Source organism: Mycteria americana, chromosome 9 (genome assembly GCF_035582795.1).
Source record: "Mycteria americana isolate JAX WOST 10 ecotype Jacksonville Zoo and Gardens chromosome 9, USCA_MyAme_1.0, whole genome shotgun sequence".
In the NCBI taxonomy this organism is placed as follows: Eukaryota; Metazoa; Chordata; class Aves; order Ciconiiformes; family Ciconiidae; genus Mycteria; species Mycteria americana.
Window position 1 is genome coordinate 9,763,397 of NC_134373.1, and position 25,811 is coordinate 9,789,207.

The following is a 25,811-nucleotide window of genomic DNA, read 5'->3' on the forward strand; positions in this document are numbered from 1 at the left end:
ATTAACCATTAAACAAGAAGATCCTTTTTATTTGAAAATGTAAAACATGCAGGAAGCACTATCTATAGCCGCTAATTCAGGTCACATTAAACGGCTCTTCCTCACCTCTCGGCTCATCCCTGTTCTGCTGAAAGCTCCTCGCCGTAAAACCTACCACTGCCCCTCTTCCCCGTCAGGGGTGATGGTCTGTTGCGTGCATTTGCATTTAGAAGCCTGATTTTTAGCTTGAATAATTACACTTCATTTCTGAGCGACCCGATGTAAAGCAAGCCCCTTTTAAAGCGTCTCTCACGGCAAGTTTATGAGGTGTTACTACATTTTCTTAACGTTTTTCACCTCCCAATCATTTTTATTTCATGTTGGGGTGGTGAGAGGTGAAGGCGCTGTGACCCCAGAAAAGCGAGCCGGAGGACGGCAGCGGCCGGGGTCGTGTCTGCGTCGGTGGGGTTTGGTCCCTGGTGGGATGAAGCTCCTACCCCTCTTGCCCCCGCAGAGGAACAGCCACGGCGGCTAACGGCTCCCACTGCCCAGGGAGGCTCGGACGGCAGAGGGACTGAAATCCAGGCTCCCACCCGGGGGTCTGCTCCTCCGAAGCTGAGCAAAACGGGCCTCGCATTTTATTTACAAAGCCGTGGCTGATGCCACCTAGTTAGCATTATAGAACAGATTCCTCACATGTTTTTTTATTATGCAGCTTGGCGGCTGCGGTGTGAGACTGCGGAATATTTTACTGCTTTGTGGCTCGCATTCAATGCGGGGAAAAAAAAAGGAAAAGTTGACAAAAATCCTGCTTTTTTTTTTTTTTTTTAAATGCATCTTTGTTTTCAACAGCCCTCCTGCTGTGACAAAACTGTTAATTAAACTGAAACTAAAATAAATTAAGCCCACCTAATATGAAAAGGATTTGAAGGCAAAGCATCAGCCTGAAGACTGGCTGGGTAGGAGCTGGTCGTGCCTCCTGCCCCTCCTGCCTCTCCTGCCCATTCTGCTTCTCCTGCCCCTCCTGCCTGTCCTGCCCATCCTGCCCGTAGGTGCAGGCAGAGGCTGCTTTGGTGGCACTGACAGGGCACAGCGTCCCGGGGTAAAAAAAAATGAGACTTTTGGCTCCTGTGTCAACCAGAGCACAATTTAACAGCCAGGTTGTGGACCAGAACTATAGCTAAAATATTATTATTATTATTATTATTATTAACGAAACGGCCCTAAAGACCTACTCGTAACGGCCAGCGTATCTCCATCTACCTTTAAGTCCAGCTGAGGTCACGGATTACCCACCAGCGCCAAGCGTGGGCTCCAAGGGCGAGGGCAAGCCTCCAGCTTGCCTTACAACCTTGCGGGGGCCGAGGCCTGTAAGTGCCTTGCAACCAGCTCCCCCAGACCCCGGCCCGGCCGCACACCCATAAATAAAAGAACGGGCAGGCCCGGCCGAGGCGCAGCGCCTGCTTTGATGTGCGGTAATGGACTTCGCTTTTAATGCGGGGTTGTAACTTCCATCCCGACGCAAAACTGGGAGCTGTGGAAAAGCTGCATGCATAATAAGGGGTGAAAGCAAGGGTGCGGCGCGAGATGTGTCTGATGTTGGATGAGAGGGAAGATAGCCTTTAATCATTTTGTTTTCAAAGAAGCTTGAGAGAGCTCTTTGAAGATGGGGCTTTTTGAGAGCTGCTTCTGGAAAATAGGAGGCAGCGCTACACGGCTCCCACCTCTGCCCACGTCCACCCGCCCCCTCGGTTACCCCGCGCGTGGGACATACGCACACACGCGGGTGTCCCGGCCGTCAGCACGTCCCTGCGGGCTGGCACCCAGTCAACTGCGGCAAAGCCGAGCTGACCGCGGGCTGCCCGGAGAGGTGAGACCCTGATGGCAGCAGCAGCAGCAAGGAAGAACTGTCCCCGTGGCTTTCCGGTTGAGGTACTCGCGGGCCCTCAGCATGCCGAGGCAGGCAAGTAAAGGGACCGGTTGCTACAGCAAGATATCCAGCCTCCCTTTAATAATAATAATAATAATAGTAGTATTTTTGTAATGATAATGTTCTGTCTTACTATCTTTGGATGAAAGGGAATGATAATGAACATCTGAGCAGACTTTATTTTGAGGAAAAGCATCATGACGGAGAGGCGTGGAAGCTGTGCCCGTCCTGTAGGGCAGCACTGGGGTGGGAGAAGGCGAGCGTCGTGTGTCACCCACCCGCGGCAGCCGGGCTGCGTGGCACCTGCACAGGCGGCCGCTTTGCGGGCTGGGATCTGGCACAGCAGGCTCGTTCGCCTGCGTCCGAAGGCACCCAGGGGCTGAACGTCACCCGAGCATCCCAGGCTGGGGAGGGCGGGCGAGCTCTGCCCACCGGCACTCGGCACGCGCTGATAGCGCCGGGCTTTATTTTGAGGACCGGGGTCAGGATGCCGTTGCGCTAAATGCATCATGTACAAAATAAGCACGTGGCTTCTTGCTCCAAAAATGTTACAGGCTGAGAGGAAAAGCCTTGGGGAACAGGTGTGCCAGCAGTCCTATTTCTACCTATTTTTATGAAGTGGTTTGGCCTCGGTCAAACAGCAGCCAGGCCGGCAAGTGACCGCAGGCTGCCGGGATGTTGGTGGGGCGCGTTGCCCCTAAGCGATTGCGCTGAACGTGGTATTACCGGTCTTTTGTACATCCAGGCCTTCTCTCGTGTGGTTTGTGAAGTAAGCGTGTGCTGGTATTTGAGGTTATTTACAGATGCCACAGTGCCATGACAAAAAAAAAGCCTGTGAAACAGCCCAAATAAACGAATTCCTGCCCCCCGGGTAAGGAACAAGCCCACACCCATGGGCACTGGGAGGGGCCTTGTTCTGGCTGGGCTAAGCGTGCACTGAGAAGCGGACGAACGGCAACACACCGGCACCCCTCCGCGTGAGGCCGGGTGCAGGCGCTGGGCTCTGCCTCCACGCGCGGCACCATCCCCCTCCCCGTTCACCCGGCCAGGTCCTTACGTGCCCAGCCCACCTCCCTCCATTTTGTGAAGTTAGACTGCACACAGATTTTCACATTGGAGCTCTCGTCAGCGTATGGCTCTAACGAATGCACCTTCCAGTCCCTTCAGAAAAGGAGAAACCCCAAATCCACGTCTCCAGATGTGCTGCCGCGTTTGGTACAAGCTCTGCAAATGTTTTCTGTAGCGATCTCCGTTCCTGTACGTACGGCCTCGGGACGGCATTATTTTCAGACTGCGTGCCCATACCTTCACCCGTGACGGTGAATTTTGAAAGGCCCAAAGATGTCTAATGTTGGGTGGGAGCTGTCCTGTGTGCATTAAACCCAAAATCGCTGTCCCCTTTCTGCCCTCTGGTCTGCAGCAGGTACTTAAAAACTGGCCGTGTTTTGGGAGGTGTGAAGGCTTGGTGACAGGCACTGCACCTGGGGATGCAGCTAATAACACCTCGCAAACGCAGGCTGTTTAGGGATTAAATGTGGCATTGCACAGTAAAAGCAAGGCAAATAACTTCGGGAAGTTTAGAGATAGTGTGTCAGACTCCTATTTTCACTTCTAAGCGATGCTATGCTATTTTAGGCCAGGCCAAGCCTTGCTTTTTTTTAATTAGGTTTATTGCTATAGCTACGCCGCCAAATAACATTTGATTTTTTGTATCTAATGTAAGTGACTGAAATAAACAATCCAGATCTGATAGTCCCAGTGGGGGGACTGACATTTGGATTCGGCTCAAAATCTGTGCTTTTGACGCCTGTTGGACTCCAACCCTCACTCAGAAAGCACAAAGCGCGGGGGGGGGGCTGCAGGGCAGAGCCGCGTTTGCCACCTCCAACCTCATCCTCGACCTCACGCTGAAGCGCTCCTCGGAGGCGCCCGCGGCCATCGCTGCGTCGGGTTTAGCCGATGGAGGGATCTGAAGCTATAATGCCACTTAGGTATCAGTTTAATTAACGGAGCTTGCAAAGTCTCTCTAGAAGGGATCTTGTGCCACCAAACCTCTACAGCCCAGCGCTGCTGTGCCTGGGTTCCCCTGCATGCCGTACCACCCCGGCTGAGCCAAAACCACCAGGACTGGGACAAAGAGGAGTATTTTACAGTGGGCTTGAGCATGGAAGCGTCCCTGTGGTCCAGCGGGCCAGGACCACGCCTGCGCGCTGCCGCTCTGCTGCTCGCTCCTACCCCGCACCATCACTCTCCTAATTTGAAAACAAGCCTCGACGTTCCGAGAGCTGGGGGCGAGGGCTGAGGAGCAGGCAGTGGCTGTACAGCCCCGCTCCCGCTCTCGCCCCAGCCCACGGCTCGGGGAAGCAGATGGTCCCTGCAGGGCCGGCAGCCCGGCGCCGGAGAGCTGCCACACGCCGTCGTCTGCCCCGCTGCCTGCGCAAGCACCGCACTCCCACTCCCATCAATCAGCACAGACCAGGTGCCTGGAAGCATCTCTTGCCAATCGCCTTTTATTACCTTTAAAAAGCCAAGAAACCCAGAACAAGACAAAAACTGAGACCGTGTGAACATCATGCAATGGATTCACTTTAAAGCAGGCTGGGGGAGGGGGGGACAACCAAAAGCCGTGTTAAAGTATCGCTTCACCCGTGTCTGAAGGCCAGATCGGGTGGACTGTCACTGGTGGGGTTGGTGGCGACTGTTGTGAGCGACCAGACCGATGCCGAAGCAGGAAATGGAAACACACTCATGAGCCATCATCCCCGGTAACCCCAGATCTGATTCTGACCCAAATGCAATTTCTTACGTGGTGATGACAGTGCGAAATACACCTAACTCTTGTCATGGGTGCGTTCTGCCTAGGCAAAGTCTCTCTGGAAAGCAGCAGCACAATGAATACTGTTACAAGGGGTTTTTAGTTCAATTACGTTATTTAGTGTGACTAGTACTCCAGCAGTCAATTACTGGAGTGGATGTTACCCAGCAGGAGTGAAGTTACCGCACTCTGCCCCTCAGCCTCACTCTGTCGTCTTCAAAATTCATAGCACAAACCAGACTAATATTAGCTTCTCAAACGAGTGTGTTCTGGAGAGTTTCAGCTACCATGGAAATAACTTCGCATCTTGTCCATCATGTGGATGTGACAAAACACGTGCCCTTATTTTCCTGAGGTATAGCCAACATTCGAGTTCATTACATTTAATGGAGTAGGGTCACCCATAAAGTTATTCATAAGGTATTTTCTGAGTGGTTTTCACCTTCTCTTTGAAAAAATAAATTAAATCAGTATGTTCACGAGGTACAAATGGTGCTGGCATTTCAGCTGTTATTATGTTATTAACTTTTTTAACCTAATGATTTCCAATCAACAGTAAGAAGCAGTTTTCACTCACTCCAGTGACCAGAGTTGGAGATTCTGCAAAGCATTCTTCTCGTCGGCTTCACCTTGACAGACACCTAATTCCCTCCCAAATCGAAACATTACCCCGGACACTCCCATTGCAGTTACCGACAATTTCCATTTCCCCTTCGGTTAGGATTTAATTTAGAAGGCAAAGACTTCCTAAGCTATGGGAGAGTAAAGATAGATGGTATGGGAGAAGAAGGCTGATGAAATGTAGTTGACTCCGGATCTGAAATATTTTATCCCTCCTCAATGTAGGTTAAATTATTCTTCACCTTTCCCACATCCATAATTGTCGCTGATCTTGGACCAACTCAAAACCCTACTACTGAGTTCAGTAGACTCAAAATTGCCACTAGAACTGGAAAAAGAAAAAAAAAAGAAGAGATTTGTTAGTGTCCATATACAATATCCCAAGACTATACACAGCTATGAGATACAGCAAATTTAAGAAAGGCAATTTTTTTCTCATCACTGAGTATTTATTATATATAACAAATACATGAAAAAGAAAAAACTATATTGTGTGATATAAATAGTTTATTTACATTACAGAAAAACATCAAGACAATGTATACTATTTCAAATATATCCATACATAATCAAATATAGCTGTAGTACATGTTCTCATTGGTGTAGATTACCACAAATGCAAGGCAACATGTGTAGATCTTGTCTTAATCTTTTGTCTATAATACTGTATTTTGTAGTCCAAGCTCTCTGCAGTTAGTTTTGCCATTGTGGAAACATGCGCTCTTTAAATTAACCTTGTCGATGCTCTTGTTGTGTTGTCTGAACTGTAGTGCCCTGTGTTTTGCTTCTGTCTGTGGATTCTGTTGCTCCTGGGACATTTCCTGGAAAAGAGAGTTGTGAGAATACACGGCTCTTAACAACGCGTCTGCTCGAGAGGCGGCGCGGGCAGCAGGGCACGTGAGGGCGAGAGAGGCATCCGCTGGCCCTCAGTGCGTTTCCTCTTCAATGACATGAAAAGGGCTGGCTAATGGCAACGGTACCACAAAGAAACCCCCCAACCCCACAAAACATACTGTAAGCACATATATGTCACGGGACATTTTAAGATTCCTGCTCCTTCCCGGCGAGCAGCGGCAACTCCGCTGCGCTGCGACAGCCCCTACTGCACCGCATCTCTTGGTTGTTGCAGTTCGGCTCAGTTTTAAGTAACACAATTACTTTCAGCAAGGCACAGGTGGAAGACTTAGGTCCGTCTCATGCTCACCTGCTCAGTGTCCCAGGTCTGTGAAGTATTTACAAAGTGGATGTGGGGGCTGCCTTTGGGAGGACCTAAGCATCTGCAGTCCCTATTAGTCTCCGTGGAAATGCTCCGTGCTCAGGTCATCAGCGAGCAGCTACTTTACTCACGGGTGCCTGCACCACGCTATGCTCCTCACACAGCCCCTTGCCTTGGTGCAGAACGCAATCGCACTGGAAAGACCAAAATCTTATTTTCCTTTGAATGGCTGCAAAAGCAAATCTCTTCTGCCTCAGGACCTCACAGTGCTCCTCAGCAAGGGCACGTTTCAACCTTTTACCTGCAGCAGCATTGGCTATGGGGATGCTACGAGGCGTTTCCCCCTGATGGAAAGGTAACAGCGTGTTCCTGGATTCCTCCCAAGACAGGCACCCTTAGACAGGAAGCATGGAGAAGTTTAGCCCCAGGTGGAGGCTGCAGGAAGTTCTAAGCAGCTGAAAGCCAAGGGCATGACAGTAGAAACTGTCGAGCAAGCAGAACCACAGCACGGTGACCAACACCCTCTAAAAATGGTCGTACTTTTTGCATTTGTGGTACCAGTAGGAAAATAGTGAGCTACAGAAAAACAACCAGCAATAAAAATGGTCCTTTACCCAGGGTGACCTAGTTAACATTTTGCACGGGAGGAGGAAGAAGCTATTCCTAATTTGGCCATGCGTTTGTCCTCTTTCTTCAGCTGAAGCTCGGTACGAGTTTTTTGCCTGGGTGCGCCTCATTCTGCCCTCCACGCAAGCAAGACTGAAACACCTGCTTGGAGTGGCATGACAGAAAGCCCCACGATACCCCAGACCATACTGACACGGGAAAAAGAATCCCTTTGTATGGGGCTAACTTGTTTTTCTGCTACAGGGAGGCTTTCAGCAGCACCTTCTGAAACCCTCTGGGGAGAACCCACCCTCTCAGTGCAGCGAGAGCTCAAAGCACTTGCCTTCAGCTCTGTGTCAAATAACTAACAGCAAAATAGAGTGAAATAAATTTTTACTGACCCCTGAAAATCAAAGAGGCCATTTTTTTTCCCTGTTGAATGGGAGTGATGCTATAGTTTTGTGACGCCAACTGAAAAGCTAAACAAGAGCATAAGGACTTATGAAGCATTTCAAAATGCTGAAATACAGTTATATAAGTGTCTAACAAAATGTGGGTCAGATTGTCGTGACTTGCCTCACTTTTAAGCCAACGGGACCACCCCCTCATGAGAAACTGTATGGCTGTGCGCTATATTTTGCCTCGTTCCTTTCTTGGAAGCAGTAAAGTAGGCTGCTATCATTACTCCAGGAAAAATAAGCCTGCGTCTCCAGTGCTCTCGGAGGTCACGGCAGAGCTTTCATTATGAAACTAATGCAGACTTTAGCTGGTTTGCGATTTCATGACAAACTCATTATTCACCGTGTGTTCCTAAAAAGGCGATCAAACTTTCTGAGTGAGTCTGGGAGCCGCTGTTAGCAAACACAGGGCTGATTCATTGAGCCACATGTCATGTGCATGCTGACAGCCTCCCAGCCCCGACTGTCCCCAGGCGGCCTCTCCTGCCCATTCAGCCGGAGACTGCACAGCGGGACCTCACAGCGCTCCACGGGAGACAGCAACGACACCTCGGCACGCTGAGAGACAGCACTGTTAAATCCCGCTGCAGCCACACGGGCTGACCAAGCTACCAGGGGTTCCTCCCGAGTCCCAGAGGATGAGGCTTTACACCGGAAGGCGCAGCCCTGCTTTCTCAGCCGTGCATAGCAGGGTTGGGGAACCAGACGTGGGAAGCCACAGTGGGCACAACTGGACTGGTTGTGTAAGAAATGTGGAGGTACCAGCTGGCTGGGGGATGACCAGGATGGTCAGCAATCCCAGGGGATGCAGCCGTGCATTCCCAGAGAACGGTGGATACCGACTGCTCCAGCTGGAAGCAAGGAGACGAGCATCTCACCGGTGATTTCCCAAAACTGACACTGACAGTAACGCTATAGTCACTTAGTCCAAGGTCGAGAGAAATCAATTCAAACGTAGAGATTACTCCAATTAAGACGATGAAAAAGCATCTTTTAACCAAAACTGCCCATGTTTTAATTGCATAATACACTACGCTACCAACTGGGAAGGCCCCAGGGCCATGTACTGACACCACGACTGCTTAAATGCAATGCTATTGCATTTACAGGTAGGTTGTGTCTGAAGTGCATCTGGGTTTCCTAAGAGGGGCGTTGGCATTTAACCAGCTTTTTTAGACTTAATCATCTGCTAAAATTGAGTGACAGCTTTTCCTTGGTCCTTAACTCTTTAATCAAAAGTTCTTTGTAGTGCTCTGTGTGGGGGATGCTTTCATTTATGAACACAGTGGTTTTACCAATGTAAACTAGGTACTGGAGAACAGGCTGCCTGCCCTCCCTCCATTGAAGCTTGCTTGCAAGCTTGAGTTACTCACGATGTGATTCATAGCAGGTAAAACATATTATGCATTCATTTTTAATCAAGTTATTTCTTCACATAAATAAGACTGCTGTGACTAAACATTAGGGAAGCACTAAAAATGCAAAGCTGTAAAGAAAACTGCTGAGAATCATTATGACACTAGGCCATACCTATATTATGTACCATCCTCCTTCACTTCTATCATTGCTTCTCTTTTGCCCTACCTCTGAGCTAAAAGTCCTCAGCCGTAGGGACTGTGCCTCACTGCTCCACCTCCTTCCCTCCGTGCCTCTTGGCCTCTGGTCCCCTATTCCTCCACCCCAGCCGCTTATCCATTGCTGGACTAGCAATGAGTAGCCAGGCAGCCAACCTCATCAAGGAATTGAGCCGCTTAAAAACAAATAATCAGTTTTGTTAGCTGAGTTTTCAGCTGACTCTGTCCCCTGACCGGGTTTGTTGTGTGGCTACACAAATGGCACAAGAGCACTGGCAGGACCAAGGGCCCCGGAGCCAGAGGAGGGGGCAAGGGCAGACCATCCCTGTCAGCAGCACAGCTCATTTATCCAGATTAAAGTGTCTACGCAACAATGGCCCTAAACGTGCCCGGGAACTGCTCAGAGCCTTCCAGCAATGGAGGACACCCCGTAGATTTGCACCACTGTACAGGTATGGTTTTAAGAGCAACGACAGTAACGATAGCTAAAAGATTTAAATGGTAGTCTTATGCAGCTCCAAGGCAAGGTTTGGACGCAGTGCACCAAACTCATTTGATAAATTAATTAGGTGAAGCTGCACTGAAATGAGCAGCAAAGAATTTGGCCACAGTGGCCTCTGAGTGAGTGAAGTTTCCCTGCTTTCTCCCAGGCACCTAGTAGGGTGTTTTTAGCGCTTTCAAGAGTTCAGGGTGTGGAGTTCAAATCCTGTCAGGTTCTCTCCTCAGTCAGGCTCTCCAAAGCAGATGACTTCAAAAACTCAATTACTTATGCATATGCTGCCACAGTGCTCTCTTGTCTTGTGGATTTCTCTTAGGCCACTTAAGAGTACACTTTTGCAAATGTATCTCGAATCATTATGCTGGGATGGAGGATGCTCTGCAGTAATTACATGCATTACAGAAAAAAGTCAAAAGATCATACATTAACTTGGTTACAAAGTGTACAGGGGAAAAGGTACCATCTACGTATGAAAACAGTGTGATGGGTAATTTGCATTACAGCACCAGATCACTCAGAGCACACTGTCTTCATTCTTCAATATAAAGTACTCTGCCACTCGACAAAATGCTACAGAGCATTTGGTCCATTATCAATTACTACACCATCTTCTTTTTCTTTCTTTTTACACACTACATTTTGGGTTGTTTGAATTACTTCTGTGAGTATCACCACAATATAATCTATTGCCTCATTCGGCATTTACTGTTGAGTTGATGGACTCAGCTTGGCCAAAAAAGTAGCTAGGTTTCATTGGATGGTTTTGTTTTATGCCTTTAGGCCAGAGAAGGACTTACAATTTTTTGTGTGTGTGTCTTTTCTAGAAACAAATGCTACACTTGTCTTCCAGCCAGGTAGTGCAATGTAGGGACTAAGATATATTAGAGATTTTATTTTCCACAGAGGTATGATATCTGGCTTTTATTTTTTGTCTTTTTAAAAGAAATGTATGTCTAAAAGAGTGATCTATCAGTGTTGCTAGCTGAGTGAATTTAACCTTGTGATTTCTAACAGAAGCCTGAAGATGCTTGAAGTTCAGAACTTACCCCAAGCCCTCCCAGTTCAGTGGGGAAACAGAGCAGCAGGTGTAGGAGGGGAAGGATTGCATTTACCCCTCTTGTTCTGAACAACCCCAGGGCTGTCATTGCCATTCAAACAAACCCTTCCTCCTCATTAAAGAAAAAATAAATCATATATGGCTTGGTGTGTCACCATCTAGTGAAGACCTTAAACCATGTGCAGTACCTTTGAACATGTATACGAGCCTAATGAAATCATTTAATCAATGGGATTGCAAACAGGCTTAAAAGTTTGTATGCTTTGCCTGATTAGGACTAAGGGAATGGGCCCTTGAGGAAACCAGATGGAGATATCATTAGTTTTATTAAGTGTTGATCCAGCTGCTGTATTTATATTCCCCTTATTTAGATGAACAATATTTGTCCAAGCATCTGAATACAAAACAGGAAACTTAATTTGCTGTAGGCACCTACCTAAGTTTGATTAAGATGGAAGTAAAAATTCAGTTATAATAATAAAGCAGCACTGGCTGGCTGGACCAGACGATATCTTCTGTTTGTGGGTGAATTAAATAGCATTTGTTATCAGTAGTGTCACTGCAGAAATCTGTATAATCAGTGCACAAAGTAGGAAAAACAAAAGTCTTTTCTGTTTCTATTGCAAAGTATCAGAGATACTGACCTTGTAATACAGAGGACTACAACACAGATGATAGCAATCTGGATGGTTCCAATCACAGCTGCAATTAAGACATACTGAAATCGTACTGGACCTGGAACCACATATAAAACGCTGTAGTCCTTTTTTTCACAGTGTTGTCCAGTATAGCCGGCATCACATCTGAAATGAAAAATATTTCTTCCAGTTATACCTGCTGCTTTCAAAGCATGTTGAAACAAATTATATCTGAAAAAAAGAATACCAGCGGATTAAGTACATGCTTATGTGTTTATTTTGCAGGATGGGCCCCCCAGAGAGAGCAGTGGTGCCTCCTTGGACCTCTCAGAGGGAAGGTTTCAGGTCCTCAGTGTCACTGAGGTCTGCGAGAGTGAACGACACTGCAACAGTGCCAGGAGGTGCCCAGGGGACAAGGACTCGCCTAGCATCAAGTGGAACAACTTGCATGTTATGATGAGAATCCATTTAGTTCCTTGCACAACATATTTTAGATTTCTCCCTTTCTTTGGGGAGGTGGGGGAGGGTGAAAAGCCATCTAGTTGTGGCTCCTTATGCAGATTACTCCTAAGGAAGTGATAAGCAATCATCCAAGCTCCATATGAAATGTGATTAGATGTTCCTGCAAGTAGATACATCATTTACATTTTGTCTGGTTGCTATAAAAAACTCCTCTGTTGATGCTGCAACCATCCACCCCAATGCCACCTGCTGCGCTGCTCACCAGTTCCCATCCTGCAGCCTGACATCTCCCCTCCGTGATTCTGGGGAACAGACAGTGGTTTTCCCACGGTAGCTCTTGCTCTCTTTCCCCTAAAAAGCCCAGGCAGGAAGCCCAGGCAAAAATCCAGGTCAATGGCAGCAGCAACCATAAGAGACCAAGCCAGATTGCTGGGTTCTTCTCAGAAATGTTAGTGGGGCATGGGTTAAGCCTTGAGCTTCCACCCTTTTCCTCTCCTGCATTCCCACAGCAGCCAGCAGCTTGAGGAAAGGACATTTTCCAGCTGAATGGAGAACCTAAAATGCAGCGGCTGCAAAGAGCAAAACGTGCCCTAGCTGTTTGCAGGAGCTGGGAGAAGCTGGCTTGAGGATCTGCCCTGGGTGATAAGCCTGGTCTGCATCTTTGCTCTCCCAGTCCAATATCCCAGGAAAATGCTGCTTCATGCATAGTAGTCCTTTTCTTTGCCACCAGGCTGCTGGTTGGACTTCAGAAGTAATATCCCCACCTCTGCAGGAAGGCATTCGCTGCAGAAACACATGCTTTCACCATTACTCCTCTGTCCCCTAACCTCCTCCAAAGCCACCTCCGCACGAAAGGAGCCACCTTCGCCCCAGCTTGCTGCCCCACAAGCACCACTCCTGCCACAGCGGGGACGTATCCCTGGTGGCACTCCTCGTCTTCAGACTGAGGAGGCTACCTAGCGGCTGTCTGAGCACCCTGTGAAGTGCTTCTTAAATACATCTAAATATAACTGAAGGTTACTGAATGTTTTTACATTCAATTAACATTGTGCATAAATCAATACACTTTTGCCACATAAAACGGGGACTTTGTTGAATAATTAAAGTCTAATGGGTTTTGTAGTATAACCCATGGTTACCATTATTTTCCATAGTTTATCTAGATTAAGTGTTTCAGTATTTTCATGTGTGTAGCCTTTCATCCCTGGTAGGAGAAGGGTTACCTGCAAGACGGTTCCAGCATGTTAGTGGAGTGCTCACACTTGCCGTGCATGCAGAAGCCATTGTAATGCTCTGGACAAGGGATGTAGATCCCTCTTGCACTTTCTTCCAGTTTATTTGCATTCTCTGTGAACACAGGTGAACGGAACATTAACCTGACAATGCAGGATAAGGTGAAACGATGGAAAGAACTCAACGTATAAAAGCAAGGAAAATCAGAAGAACAAGAGCTGAAAGATGTTGTTTATGGGAAGCAAGAGCAAGGGTTTGCACATCTGATTCCTGTCAAGTTACAGCAAATGAGACACCACAAAAATAATTTGACTATTCAAAAACTGGTTACAGAACAGCACATGAAAAATGCCTAACCATTTCTGTTATCCTCTATGGACTGTCTCCTTGCACCCAGGCAAGGCTAGGAGGAAGACTCAGGACATTTGCATGTAATATACCATTACAACACATTTGGTCATTCAATACAACATATTCAGAAAGACAATTTTATGGCCGAAGTAGAGGAGCAGGAGTCCAGAGCTGAAGTTTCTCATCAGTGCTGCACGCCCATGCCCCAGAGCCCTCTGGCCTCCTCCCCATCCCACAGCATGGTACCTCTGAACGAGTTTGACTTTCTATGCCTACTTCTGCAGCTGTTAAATAGTCACTGAGACTGCAAATCCTGGGAAATACTTCCCTCCATGTAACCAGGAAAATGGAGGCTTCATTTAGTTTTGAAACAGGTATGTGCGCAACATTTACATCATGGGCTGAAATGCAGAGCGTCACTTGCAATAGACTCACATGAGTTTTGTAGGCCACCAAGGTGTTAATTAATCTGGGTAACTGTGGCAAATTCTTCCATTTAACCAATACTTATGATCTCTCAAATGGTTAAAATCCTTTTTCTGTGATAGTATCATCTAGCCACAACTAATTAAAAAGAGAAGAAAAAATCTCATCATAGATGTCTGAGGAAATGTAGTTTGCACACAAATAAGTTGAAGCATTTGTATCTTCCAAAGGAAGTCCCCCAGTGTTATGGAACAATTGCAGTTTGTGTTCTGCCTCCAAGCCAGTCGTGACGGCAGTATGTATGCTTAGGTATTATCCCACCTTTGGGAAAAGTGTGTGCGGCACATCCAAGATTCAGATTTTCATAATGAATTTCTTTCCTATCATTGCTGTCCAAGGAGAGTTTTAAGAGTCTCTAACAACTTGCACTAATAAAGTTGGTTATATTGTCCTTATGTTAAAACAGGTGAGCACAAGCTCCTAGCAAATGAGAATGACAGGGCAACCTCTACAGCCCCGTAGACAGCATTAACTTCTCGTTCATCGTTAGGACTTTCAGCACCTCTGCACTATGGACCGTTATTGCATCTTTTTAAATGCACGTATGTTGAACACAAACCTGTCTGCCTCTCCTGGTTCGCTGCTTACATTGGGGTACCTGTGCGAGGCTGCCATGAAGGCTGTTAATGACAACGCAGCGCAGAAGTGGGCATCTTGGTGCAGTGACGATTCCTGGGCTTGGGGCTGACAGCTGTCTCTGGGATGGCACAGACAGGACAGGATGACAGGAGGCATGCTATAGGCACGGCATAACCTCCTTCGAGAGCTCGCCCAGGAACTTCTGCTACTGGAAAGAGGTGGGAGTAGAAGGTCCATTTGGTCTGGCACTAAACATTTTTGGCTACCTATTGCCCTCTAGGTGAGGCACTCGCTATCAGCATGTGAAACATATACATAGAGCTAATATCCCATCAGGATTTCATGTATGTTCCTTTTTTCCACCTGGAAATCTTCTTGGAACAGAAAAAACGTGTGACATATGCCAGCTATCAATGGACTTGCCCAGTGCACACAGGTAGATCCTGATGTGCTCAGGACTTGTCGGACTCTATACACACGTAGTGATCATCTGTGCACCATGCCCGATGACTTCTGGGTGTGCTGGACCTCTGCTATGGTCCACATTCAAATATACATCTGTCCTGAAAACTGCAGCAAGAAATATAGGATCCTTATTAATACACATTTTTTCTATTGTGGAAAATATTATGCTGCTTCCTTCAAATCTTCCATTAGTGGGAGTTTGCTTCCTTTCTGAAGAACAGGAAACTGCTCTGTGTGTGTAACTCCAATCCTTCCTTCTCAGGTACCAAGACATCTCTGAGATGTCCGTGCGCCACCACCAACCAGCGTGAGAATCCCTCCTCTCTCAAACGAGCCAGCACTGTTGCTAAAACGGTAGGACACCATTTGGTTTCTTTTTTTTTAAAGGCACGCTTCAAGATGGTGAGGGAGATCGTTACTTTCAGGACAGACTAATCTGCTAGGACTTGAAAGGGGGACCAGGACCTCTCCCAGACTTGCAGATGCTCTCACTGTGTGTAGGCTGTAGGGCTGGTAAAGAGAGGAATGATTTTTCCTCCTCCTGCAATCATGTGGGTAGAAACCATGTTTTCTTTAAAAAGGTCTCTAGCATACTTTAAAGTAAATCTAGGATCCTGCAGAACTTGTAATTACACCTCTAAGTGTAATGTTACGATGGAAAATGCTTTACTGAATCAAAAATGAGATGGCCCAAGCTTTGCTAGCATTTCATAGGATAAACACTTCATATGGGAACATTTGTCATCTGGCTAAGAAGAAACCACAAAACTTAGACACAAATTGTCTGTAGTCCCTCACTTTGACTGATGACTCCTCTAAAAGCGTTAGGGATGGAACATAAAGGCAGAAAGGGGGAAAAACCTTGTATTTATTTTGATCTGCCATTTTGGTTGTTCAAAAGACAGACCACAATGAAAGCATCATTTACTTCAGACAAAAAACTTCCCCTCCTCTTCTGGCACATTTTGAATTCACTCAAAATAATTGCCCTGCCTCAAAACAGGCTATTTTTCTCATTACACAAAACATCTTTTCAGATTCAAAATAGAGACCCAAACACCAAGATACGCTTTAAAAGCTCCTTCATGTTAAAACTGACCGCTCTCATTCCTGAAGGATCTGAGCACTTTTCAGTAATCCAGCCATCGATGAGATACTATCATGACTGCATCACAGACTTCACATCACTATGAAACAAGAACTATAAATCATTTCTAAAAAGAGAGGATATGCATTAAAAAACATGTTTAAATTACGAATCAAATAAGAACTGTACAAAGTTCAAAAAAGTAAAACTAAGTGAAATAAATTAAGGCTCCCCCCTTATTATAATTTCAGATTATTTATAAATTCAGTACTGGAGGCAATCCTCACTAATCAGATTGTATTATCACCGAAGTAGGAAGCCCCTCCACCACACCAACCGTACACCTACAGAGAGCAAAGCTTAAATACAAAGTTACCCACTTTTTTCCAAGCACAGCAGATCGGTATTCATAGAGCAACAATACAGACCAAATTCAAAGTTAGTCAGGTTTCAGTAAAGTTAAATTCAGTAGCTCCTCTTCAAACATTAAACTTGCTGCATTGTTATTGGCAACTGTGTGTGAAAGTTTTACTTGCACCAAAAAGACAGATTTGTACCTTTTTGTGACGGCTAGAATTTGAGACAGAAGCTATAAAGCCTGAAGATAAAAATTGGACCGACTGGGTCATTCTATCCTATCTCTGGAGAAATGTAATTCCTGCCATATTTCTCAAAATGCTTCCCCTTTTTATTTAAAAAAGAAATGCACCCTCACCCTCCAGATCAACTGTATTCAGAAGCCTTTTTCTTGAAGCATTTTTCTGATAGAAAACGTCACTTTGATGAAGCCAACGTCTTTTGCATTTCTGCAACATTTTTTGCATCTTTAGCCTAACATGACATTTCGTATTGTTCACATCTTTTGTTAGTGCCAGAACATGACATGATAGCCTATCATATAAGATACACTAGTCAAAACAGATTATTTTTAAATGCATTGAGGCCAGATGCTACTTTGTGTAGACTGAAGCAGCTTATCATCTTGCTTACTAGAAGCCTCCCAGTTGAACACTTGCTCTCCAACCTTTCCGTGGCTGGCAGGGAGATGCCGAGACAATGAGCTATTTCACTGCGGTAAGAAATTGGATCCTGAAAAGTTATCCAGTGTGACTAACCACCCACTCAGGGATCTTGCTTTTGCTGATGGATTATCTGAAATTACCTGGATATTCTGAAATGTTAAATAAATTATTTAAAGCTATCTTGTCTAAATTCCTTAATATCTATGGCTGTTCCTGTCCTCCGTTAAGACGCAGTGGAAGAATTATTTCAAATATATTTTGTATTCTTTTTATTTTAATTTCTGGTTTAGCTATGCCTTTACTTCAAAGTTTTTGGAAGCTGAATGTGCACCATAGGATTCTCGGGTAAATATCTCAGTGAAGGCTGAAATTAAAAAGTCGAAAGAGTCTGCCCGGTTGCAGGACCTGACTCTGCAAGTGATGAGAAGAACGCAGCCAGATCCTTCTCTGGGCAGCCCTCACCGGTCCCCAGCTCCCATCTGAGCTAGTGTGGAGCTTCTGTTACACAACTGAACATGTGGAGTAGCTCCGCTGACAAACGAATAAATCCATTAGTGCCCTTGATGAAGATTATATGAAGTACCGCCTGGAGTGCCCAGAAAATTCTTTCCAGACATAAGTTCTTGCAATCCACTTTGGAGAAATTAGATAAAAATCTAGGCAAAAATAGGATTCTTACGTCCAAAAATTTACTGCCAAGCACTTAACAATCAGTTCTGCGGGGCTGATAATTCTGTCGTTCTTTAAGTTTGAATCAGTGAGACTTTCTAGGTGATTTCAGGCCAGGTAGAGGGCCACAGCCTGTAAATTCACATGTTAGAATTTTCACTGTTGTACAGCACATAATGTTGGAGCTTATGGAAATAACAACTGCCCATATGAGAAAATACTGGCTCATGTACAGTGTTAATACCTTGTGTACAGTCATCACTGGACCAAGGGAGGTCCTGCAAATGCATATATATATATATATATATATGTATATTTCATCAAATAAGGGATGGGATGGTGAATGATGTGCAGTGAAAGCTATTTTGACACCTATCTCATTGGAAACAGTGGTTAAGGAGAATTGACTTACCTAATAATTTAATCTTTTAATACTGCTGAGGTCAGTCAAATTTGCAGCCAAAAGCTCTCGCTGATATTGAGGTAGTAACTCCTTATACATCACATTTTCGGAGGATTTATGAAGGGGGAAAGGGATTCTTGGGTCAAATGTATGTCCTTAACCTTCTCAACCCCCTTTGGAAGTGTGTCCCCCCCACTCCTTTTACCTCCTTGGCAGCTCACCCAAAGATATGCTGCAGACCATAGCATTGGGAACCTACTTAACAAAGCTCTTCTGCTTTGCATGATAGAGACTTGGTGCAGCAATTCTTATTTGAAATCAAAGGTCCGGAGTGTATCAACCTGTGGAGCAAAGGTAGAGGATGCCCTGAGTTTTGTGGAAGAGCTTCAGTGATTGACTAGGGGTGGGAATCCGAATCCTGTGGATGAGCCTAGGGACAGTCTACGTGACTCATCTTCAGTCTTCAGAGTCAGCCACTGTTGCTCTTTTGGGGGAAGAGGGAGCTTCCTCAGCCCAGCCATCTTTGCAGCATCTACAGAGGTTTGAAGGTCCCTCTGCAAAGTCAGGAGGAATGGGGTGGTAACGGTGTTGCTCCCTCTGAAAGTGCAGAATTGCTTTAGCAGGTTTTCTGGTACTTCCCCCTCTCTAATAGCATTTAACAAGAATTGAGGTCCCACAGCAACTTATGAGGATGAAGTCCTTAAGCAGGCTTCCTACTTACTCATAATAAAGAAACGTGCTGATAAATCCCAGCTCAGACCCAGCCCTGATGAGAGAAAAGAGATTTCTCCCGAGTCTTTGTTCAACAGCTCCAGACACCCTGCCCTTGACAAAGCTGCCAGCAGCCACGCTGCCATCCACCACCACAGCCATACCTCGTCATTAACAGCTGCTCAGATCTGACCCATTAATTATCTTGACACAGTATGTTCCCTTCTTTTAAAACCCTTAAAACCTTGCTCTTGATCTTACAAATATAGCGCCTCTTTACAACGAAGAAAATGCGCACGAGCAACTAACTCGCCTGAAAATCACTGTTTGGGTGGGCGTTGGAGTGAAAATTCAGAAGGAAGTGCTTGCTGCCGCTCGAGGGAGAGCTCACCAGCCCCCTCTCCCCAGAGCTGGGGGAAAGCGAGACACCCAATGTCAGCTGGCAGCGTCTGGCACCACTATGCTGCAGCCCCAGCCTACATTCATCCTGCAGCCACTCCAAGTACGAACTTCAAGCTAGTCTTTCCACATAAACTGCACAAAAAAAATACCATCCCCACATCAGCTCCTTTACCAAGAGGAAAAAAAGAAACGGAACTTTGTGAATTAAATCACATTCGCTTCTTTTCTCAGGCACAAAATAGGCTTGCTCAACACAGTAATTTATTAATTTTAAATGTCCCTATGCAAATGAGTTCCCTGGAATAAGATAACATCCACTTTCCTTTTTAAAAATAATCTAGTGCTTTTTATGTTTGAGATGATGGCAAGATGTCCTAGTGCACTTGGAAAAAAAATATTGTGCTCTGTCTTTTGCAGCAATGTATCGTAATTATTCAGCCTGCTGCCATAATTAATAATAGAAACCAATGAATTAAGACACTAATAATCCCCAGATGTTCAAATGGAGAACAAAATACTTTCAGCTTGTCAGCATATATATGTGGGCTATGCTATATATGTTAAAGCTATCTCTGAACTTTTGAAATTGAGAAGTACTTTTATTGACATCATCTGTGAATGTATCTTCCTTCTTTGAAAAGACTACTTGAAATTAGGCAACTTGTTAATCATTTTCCTGTACATAAAAAGACCATTTGTCTGCTGAGAACTGAACATAACCTTTTTTTTTTTTAACTTCATTTGTTTTTTCAGTGGCCACAGTCTACCTGTATTCACTGGCTAGGCACAGATGCCTTACCCTAGAGACTGTCCAGACCCCTAGCAGCCGAGGCTCCTACACGCGCGAGTAGGTACTACCAGGTACTACCAGCTACTGCAATACAAGGTGCAATACAATCCCAAAATAGCACAGCGATACAAGTACATGCTAGCAACCATTGCTCACACGTCTGAACAGGAACACCCAGCAATATTAGCCAAGCTGAAAGACAAAAGAAAAAATGCCATGTGGGCTAACGCGTTGCTCCAAACCAGCATTTTCTCAGTGTTCAGGTGCTCACAATAGGCACAGCTCCTCCCTGGGGTGACCATTTCATTCAGGGAGGTGAAGCAGGCTGTTTTCTCACCTCGCCTGACGTCCTCTGCTTCCCCCCCCCCCATTTCATCCTCTGACCCTACTGACTGTCGTGGTTTAACCCCAGCTGGCAACTAAGCCCCACACAGCCGCTCGCTCACTCCCCACCAGTGGGATGGGGAGAGAATCAGAAGAGTAAATGGGAGAAAACTCGTGGGTTGAGACAAAGACAGTTCAACAGGGAAAGCAAAAGCCATGCACACAAGCAAAGCAAAGCAAGGAATTCCTTCACTCCTTCCCATGGGCAGGCAGGTGTTCAGCCATCTCCAGGAAAGCAGGGCTCCATCACACCTAACGGTGACTTGGGAAGACAAACACCATCACTCTGAACGTCCCCCCCTTCCTTCTTCTTCCCCAGCTTTATATGCTGAGCATGACGCCATATGGTATGGAATAGCCCTTTGGGCAGTTGGGATCAGCTGTCCCACCCGTGTCCCCTCCCAGCTTCTTCTGCACCTGGCAGAGCATGGGAAGCTGAAAAGTCCTTGACTAGTGCAGCAACAACTAAAACATCCCTGTGTTACCAACACTGTTTTCAGCACAAATCCCAAACATAGCCCCACACCAGCCACTATAAAGAAAATTAACTCTATCCCAGCTGAAACCAGGACACTGAGGCCGTTGGTAAAAGCAGTGGTCACTGCTGTTTAAAGCAGGTGCTGCACAAGCACCTCCACACGTGATCTGAGGACATCAAGAGGTGATGCACCGACCTCTTCCTTCAGCAGCTTCACAGAGCGGTTCATCACTGCGCGCGAATGGCACCTGCCTGCTTTCAAGCCCAGTAAACTGGAAAGGGCTTCAGCTCCCCATATCGCCTCTGTGTTAGCTGTCACCAAGCCACCTCTCAATACTTTTGTGGATAAACTACACAGATGGAGCTCTTTAAGACCGCCGCCACAGGGGCTGGTCTCGAGGCCTGCGATCATTGCTACGGATGTGATTTAATGATGTGGGGCTGTATTGTGGATTTATCAAAGCCCTGGGTAAAGGGGCCCTTACAGTTTGTGCTTCCTTCTTTTGTGCCAGGATTGAATAAATCGGCGTTAACCCCATTCCTAGAATAGATTAAATCCCTCTTTGTGCTAACTCAGCTATCTTTGTTTTTGGCGTGCCGCTGATGTTCCCTTCACTCAGATCCCCTAAGAGAGATGCTGCCGGCCCCGTGAGAACGGCTTCCTCCCCCTTCAGAAACCAGCTATGTAAAGGAATAAAGTAGTAGTTTTTCTCCTTGCGTATGATCTCCTTAGGCAGCTTATGACAGAACCCTTAGAGGATGAGTTAACCTTATTATTATTGTAATTCTGTGTTGAAAAAAAGTTGGTGTCAGTTTAGAGATTTGTGAGGTTCCCTCCAATTAGGCTGCGTGCCTGAAGGCAGAGGGGCAAACACTGTATCCATCACACGTGGCATGGCACGAGCGGAGCGGGCATCATCCCTCTGTGAGAAATTCTTCCCAACGGCTCGGCTGACGGCTCACTTCCCCTCCCATCCGCCTCTCCTCGAGCTACTCATTAGTGCCAACGCCGGAGGTGGTCAAAAATGGACAGTGGGAACCAGAACAAGGCTCCTCTCTATGTCCTCCCCTCTGAAAAAGTACGTCTGAGAGTTGCAATTTACTCTTTAATACCAGATTGAACAGAGATAGAAATACCATCCCGGTGCGTGGATGTTAGCGGCAGAAGATGCTTCTTTATATGACCAAATAGTGTCTCCTTCAGAGCAAGCAGGCGTGGACGTACAGAACGAGGCAGAGGGTGGCTAGGAGAGATGCTGACATAGGAAGCATCTCTACGTTCAGCGCTGTCGTCTGGGGCACAGGAGCCAGACCATCCTCCCCACCGCACAGCCCCACGCAGCATGTGCAAACTCAGGCTTCTCCCTAGCAGCAAAACCAAACAGCAGCTATTCGCAACCGGTCCAGGTCTAACACGCGGCAACACAGCAATATTAGTTAACTTAGTTAAGTGGTGATTAAGGAACAAAACTCCCCGAACTTGACCGAGTGGTGTCCAGCTGCTTCTGCTTTGTGTGCTACTATGCAATTTCTATATCAAAGCAGTCTTGCTAGTACAGCACTTGGAGAGTGGCTTATTTATATGTAGATGCAGCTATATGACATTTCCAAATGCCATACATTTGCATATGAAGGTTCCACTTTTTTTTCCCCCTTCAAGTAAACAGAGTCTGCTGCAACTCCAAAGCAGTGCTTTCACTCAATTGGAGCTTTCTGAGAACCATCCTCCTTAAGAAGCTTAAAAATACCTGAAACACCTCATTTTCATAACTTGGCAACCTTGACTATCTATAGTGTCTACGGGCAGGTCTTTTGATTTATAGCTGTACCTTTGATACCACACTGAGCACGGGAGCAAAACTGCACCACCTTAAGATTTCATGTGAAATGGCTGCAGATAATCTGCAATACAAATCAATATTTGCAAATAGGCCTCAGACATATGATGGAAGCTTGTGGTCATCCTAAAAAAGGCTGTGGGTCACATTCATTATAGCTATGAAGATGGTATTGATTTTTGTCACTGCTCTTTCACTTGAAAACAAGAGCAGGAGCTTGTTGCAAGAGCTGCTGGGGAGCTCCGAAACTGCAAACCTAACAGGAAACCACAACCTTATGGAACACCGGGAAAGCCAAATGGACATTATATATTCAGCTTTCTTGTCAAAGAAAGATAAGGCTGAAGCAGATGGTATGTGGGCAAAGTTTCAACCTGAATATGCTGCCTCCTAAAAACCAACAGCGCTAGGAAAACCTCCCAGCTTTGTGGCACGAGGCGGACAAACACATTACCTGCACGTTAAAGAGCCGCCCGACGCGGGGCCTCGAGGTACGTGTTACGGAGGAGCTGGAAGAGCTTCCCGTTGGCAACGTGTGTATGGAAAAACAAGAATCTCAACACCTCTCACGTACCACCTAGTGTGAGTAGTATGACCGACGCACAACACACAGATTGAGCCCTGTCCTTATACACGCTCGCGCTGGGATGCGCAGCCAAGGGTGTAAGCTGAAGGAAGCGGTCTTTCGGCATCACCAGGCGGCGTGGGAGTGCTGATAGCATGCAGAGCGGATGGCGGAGTCACCAGATATCAGCTGTCCCCCTCTCTCATAGCTCAGCCCTGCTCCATGGCTGCAAGCAGGCCTCCTCCACATCCCTGCTACCCTGTGGGTGGGCAAATGCCGAGGTGAGGACAAGCTGCCCCCTCAAGCCCCTGCTCCGCCTGCTGTTGGGGGACAGTGGCAGGCACTTCCCGACTGTGACAACAGGCACAACAACCCCCGGGAAGTTGCCTTTAACCATCACTGCGGTCTTAGCTTATGGAGTTTCACCCATCTGCCACTGCATTTCTAAAGGACTTCATCCTCCTCCCCCGTCGACTGGTAGATAGCATCAAATATGACAAATGGGATGAGGTGCCAGAAAGCTGATAAATACTTCTGATACGGCCCTAAAAATAGTGAAGGGATATTTGTACCCTTCTGACGCTTTTCCAAGAGTAGATGGATATGCATGACCTAAGTTTTAAGACGGGTGTCAAGAATATTGATGTGTGAAGGGAGCAAGATCGTTTCGCTGGCACTGCCCCGGGGGACAGTCGCATGACTAACGATGTTTCCCGTCTCCCAGCCATGGATGTGCGGGGAGGGGGCTCGGGGAGGGCTGCGCCTTCGGTGCCCATCCAGAGAAAGAGGATTCTGGTTGCCAGTGCAGCTCTGCCCACCTAGGACGTACCTTTTCCTCCGTGGGGATGATGAAATGGGACAACAGGGTGCAAGTGCTCTCAGTGCCCGGTGGGACTCTGCGTGGCTGGCTGGCACGTGGCTCACACTAGGGCAGGCTGTGACCAGCTGCAACTGCTGTATGGCTCTGAAGGACTATACAGGAATTAATTGTCTAAGGGCTTATTTCATAAACCCAATGGGATAAAATATGCAGCATGGTTCTGATGGAAGAAAATGATAGATGGGTAGGAGTTATAGACAACGATTTTGGTGCAGATTTGTTCTGGAGGACTAGTAAAACACGGCATTGTAGTGCAGTCACAACTGCCACCAGGCTAACTCATGCTCAAGCCTCGTGTGTTTCTAGGGGCACACTCCGTAAATTTAATTTAGGATTTCCGAACCATCCCTGGAAATGTGGGAGTCAAACTCAGATTTCTCCTCTCCCCTCCAATCCCTACAATAATGTAGACTCCAAAGGTCTCCAGTTCACACATGCAATCCCAGTGTCCTGAAGTTAGTTCCTCTTTGGCACCTACTCAGGTAGCTGGCGGGAATTTAAGCATTGATGCAACTAGTGGCTCTTCCAATTTTTAAGTACTACGTTGATAAAAATTGCTTTTAAGCAACTTAACTGTGGATTAACAAAGCATGTTTCCATGTTTGTATGGAGATGCACTTATCATCTGCCTTCACCTGCCTATATTCAGAGGAACAAGCACATCTTATGTTACACGAAGCGGCATTTTCCAACAATCCTCGCCCTGTCTGTTCAGCTATGCGAGAGGCTTTTACTGGCAGAAAGATTGGGCAGGCGATCAATGAAACAAAACAGGAGCTTCGTTTTGAGAAACTGCTGCAAATAAAAGCGCACCCTAATCCAATTACCAGGCTGTCCCCTAATTTCCAATAGGAACTCCGGGTCTGAATGGATTGTTTTCTGCGGAGATCAATGGATGGCAAGAAGCATTATTTGAAAAGGTCTCAGACTTATTTTTAGGCCTGCCAGCATGACGTTATAAGAATTTACTTTTTGGCTGCACACTTCAAACAAACTCAAAAAATTACAACTGAAAGCAAGTATGAATGGCAAAACTGTCAGAAAGATTTCATGGAAGGCACGGAGATGGAAAGGTTACCCAGGTACGTGACAGCATAGACAAGTAGGCCAGGGATGTCATTTTGGCCACAAGGCGTTTCCTTCGGTCCTTTTGACAACCTGAAGGTTTCACAGCCCTAGTTTTGCACTAATTTTATATTCAGTTTTGATTACTAAAAGCAGTCTTTTTTTTCCCTTTTTTTGGGGGGGTGCATGTCAGTAAGGTGCTGCCAAGCTGGAGTGTGACACCTATTTGGCTCCCTTCCCTCCTTTCTTTTTTTCCAAGGTAGCATCTGTGCTTGTAAAAACATGCCGCCCAAGAGAATTCATCCACAAAACTGAAGAAAGAGCTGCAGAATTTGGGGGAAGTGTGTGTAAGAAAATAGGATACTGAAATAGAAATACGTAACTCCTATATATGGTATTTTGAATGCTTCTTGAATCACGTGCCTGGCAAATCCCTTGTGCAAATCTTGGTTATTGTAGTTACCAGAACATGACCCTGCATGGCCTGTGACTACTCAGAGATATGTCCATTGTTGGCTAAAAGCATCGTTTCAGCCATGCTTTTCACT

The 25,811-nt window shown here is 46.3% G+C and overlaps 1 protein-coding gene across 1 annotated transcript in view; it reads right to left on the bottom strand.

Moving 5' to 3' along the window:
* Positions 1–5,918: 5,918 nt before the first annotated feature.
* Positions 5,919–25,811, bottom strand: part of TMEFF2 (transmembrane protein with EGF like and two follistatin like domains 2) — a 135,050-nt gene continuing 115,157 nt past the window's right edge. The window contains exons 8-10 of the mRNA XM_075511350.1: positions 13,079–13,202; positions 11,400–11,558; positions 5,919–6,166 (exon numbers count right to left, since the gene is read on the bottom strand). Of these exons, the coding sequence (XP_075367465.1) occupies positions 6,070–6,166; positions 11,400–11,558; positions 13,079–13,202 (380 nt within the window). The 3' untranslated portion in view covers positions 5,919–6,069. The remainder of the gene's footprint in view (positions 6,167–11,399; positions 11,559–13,078; positions 13,203–25,811) is intronic.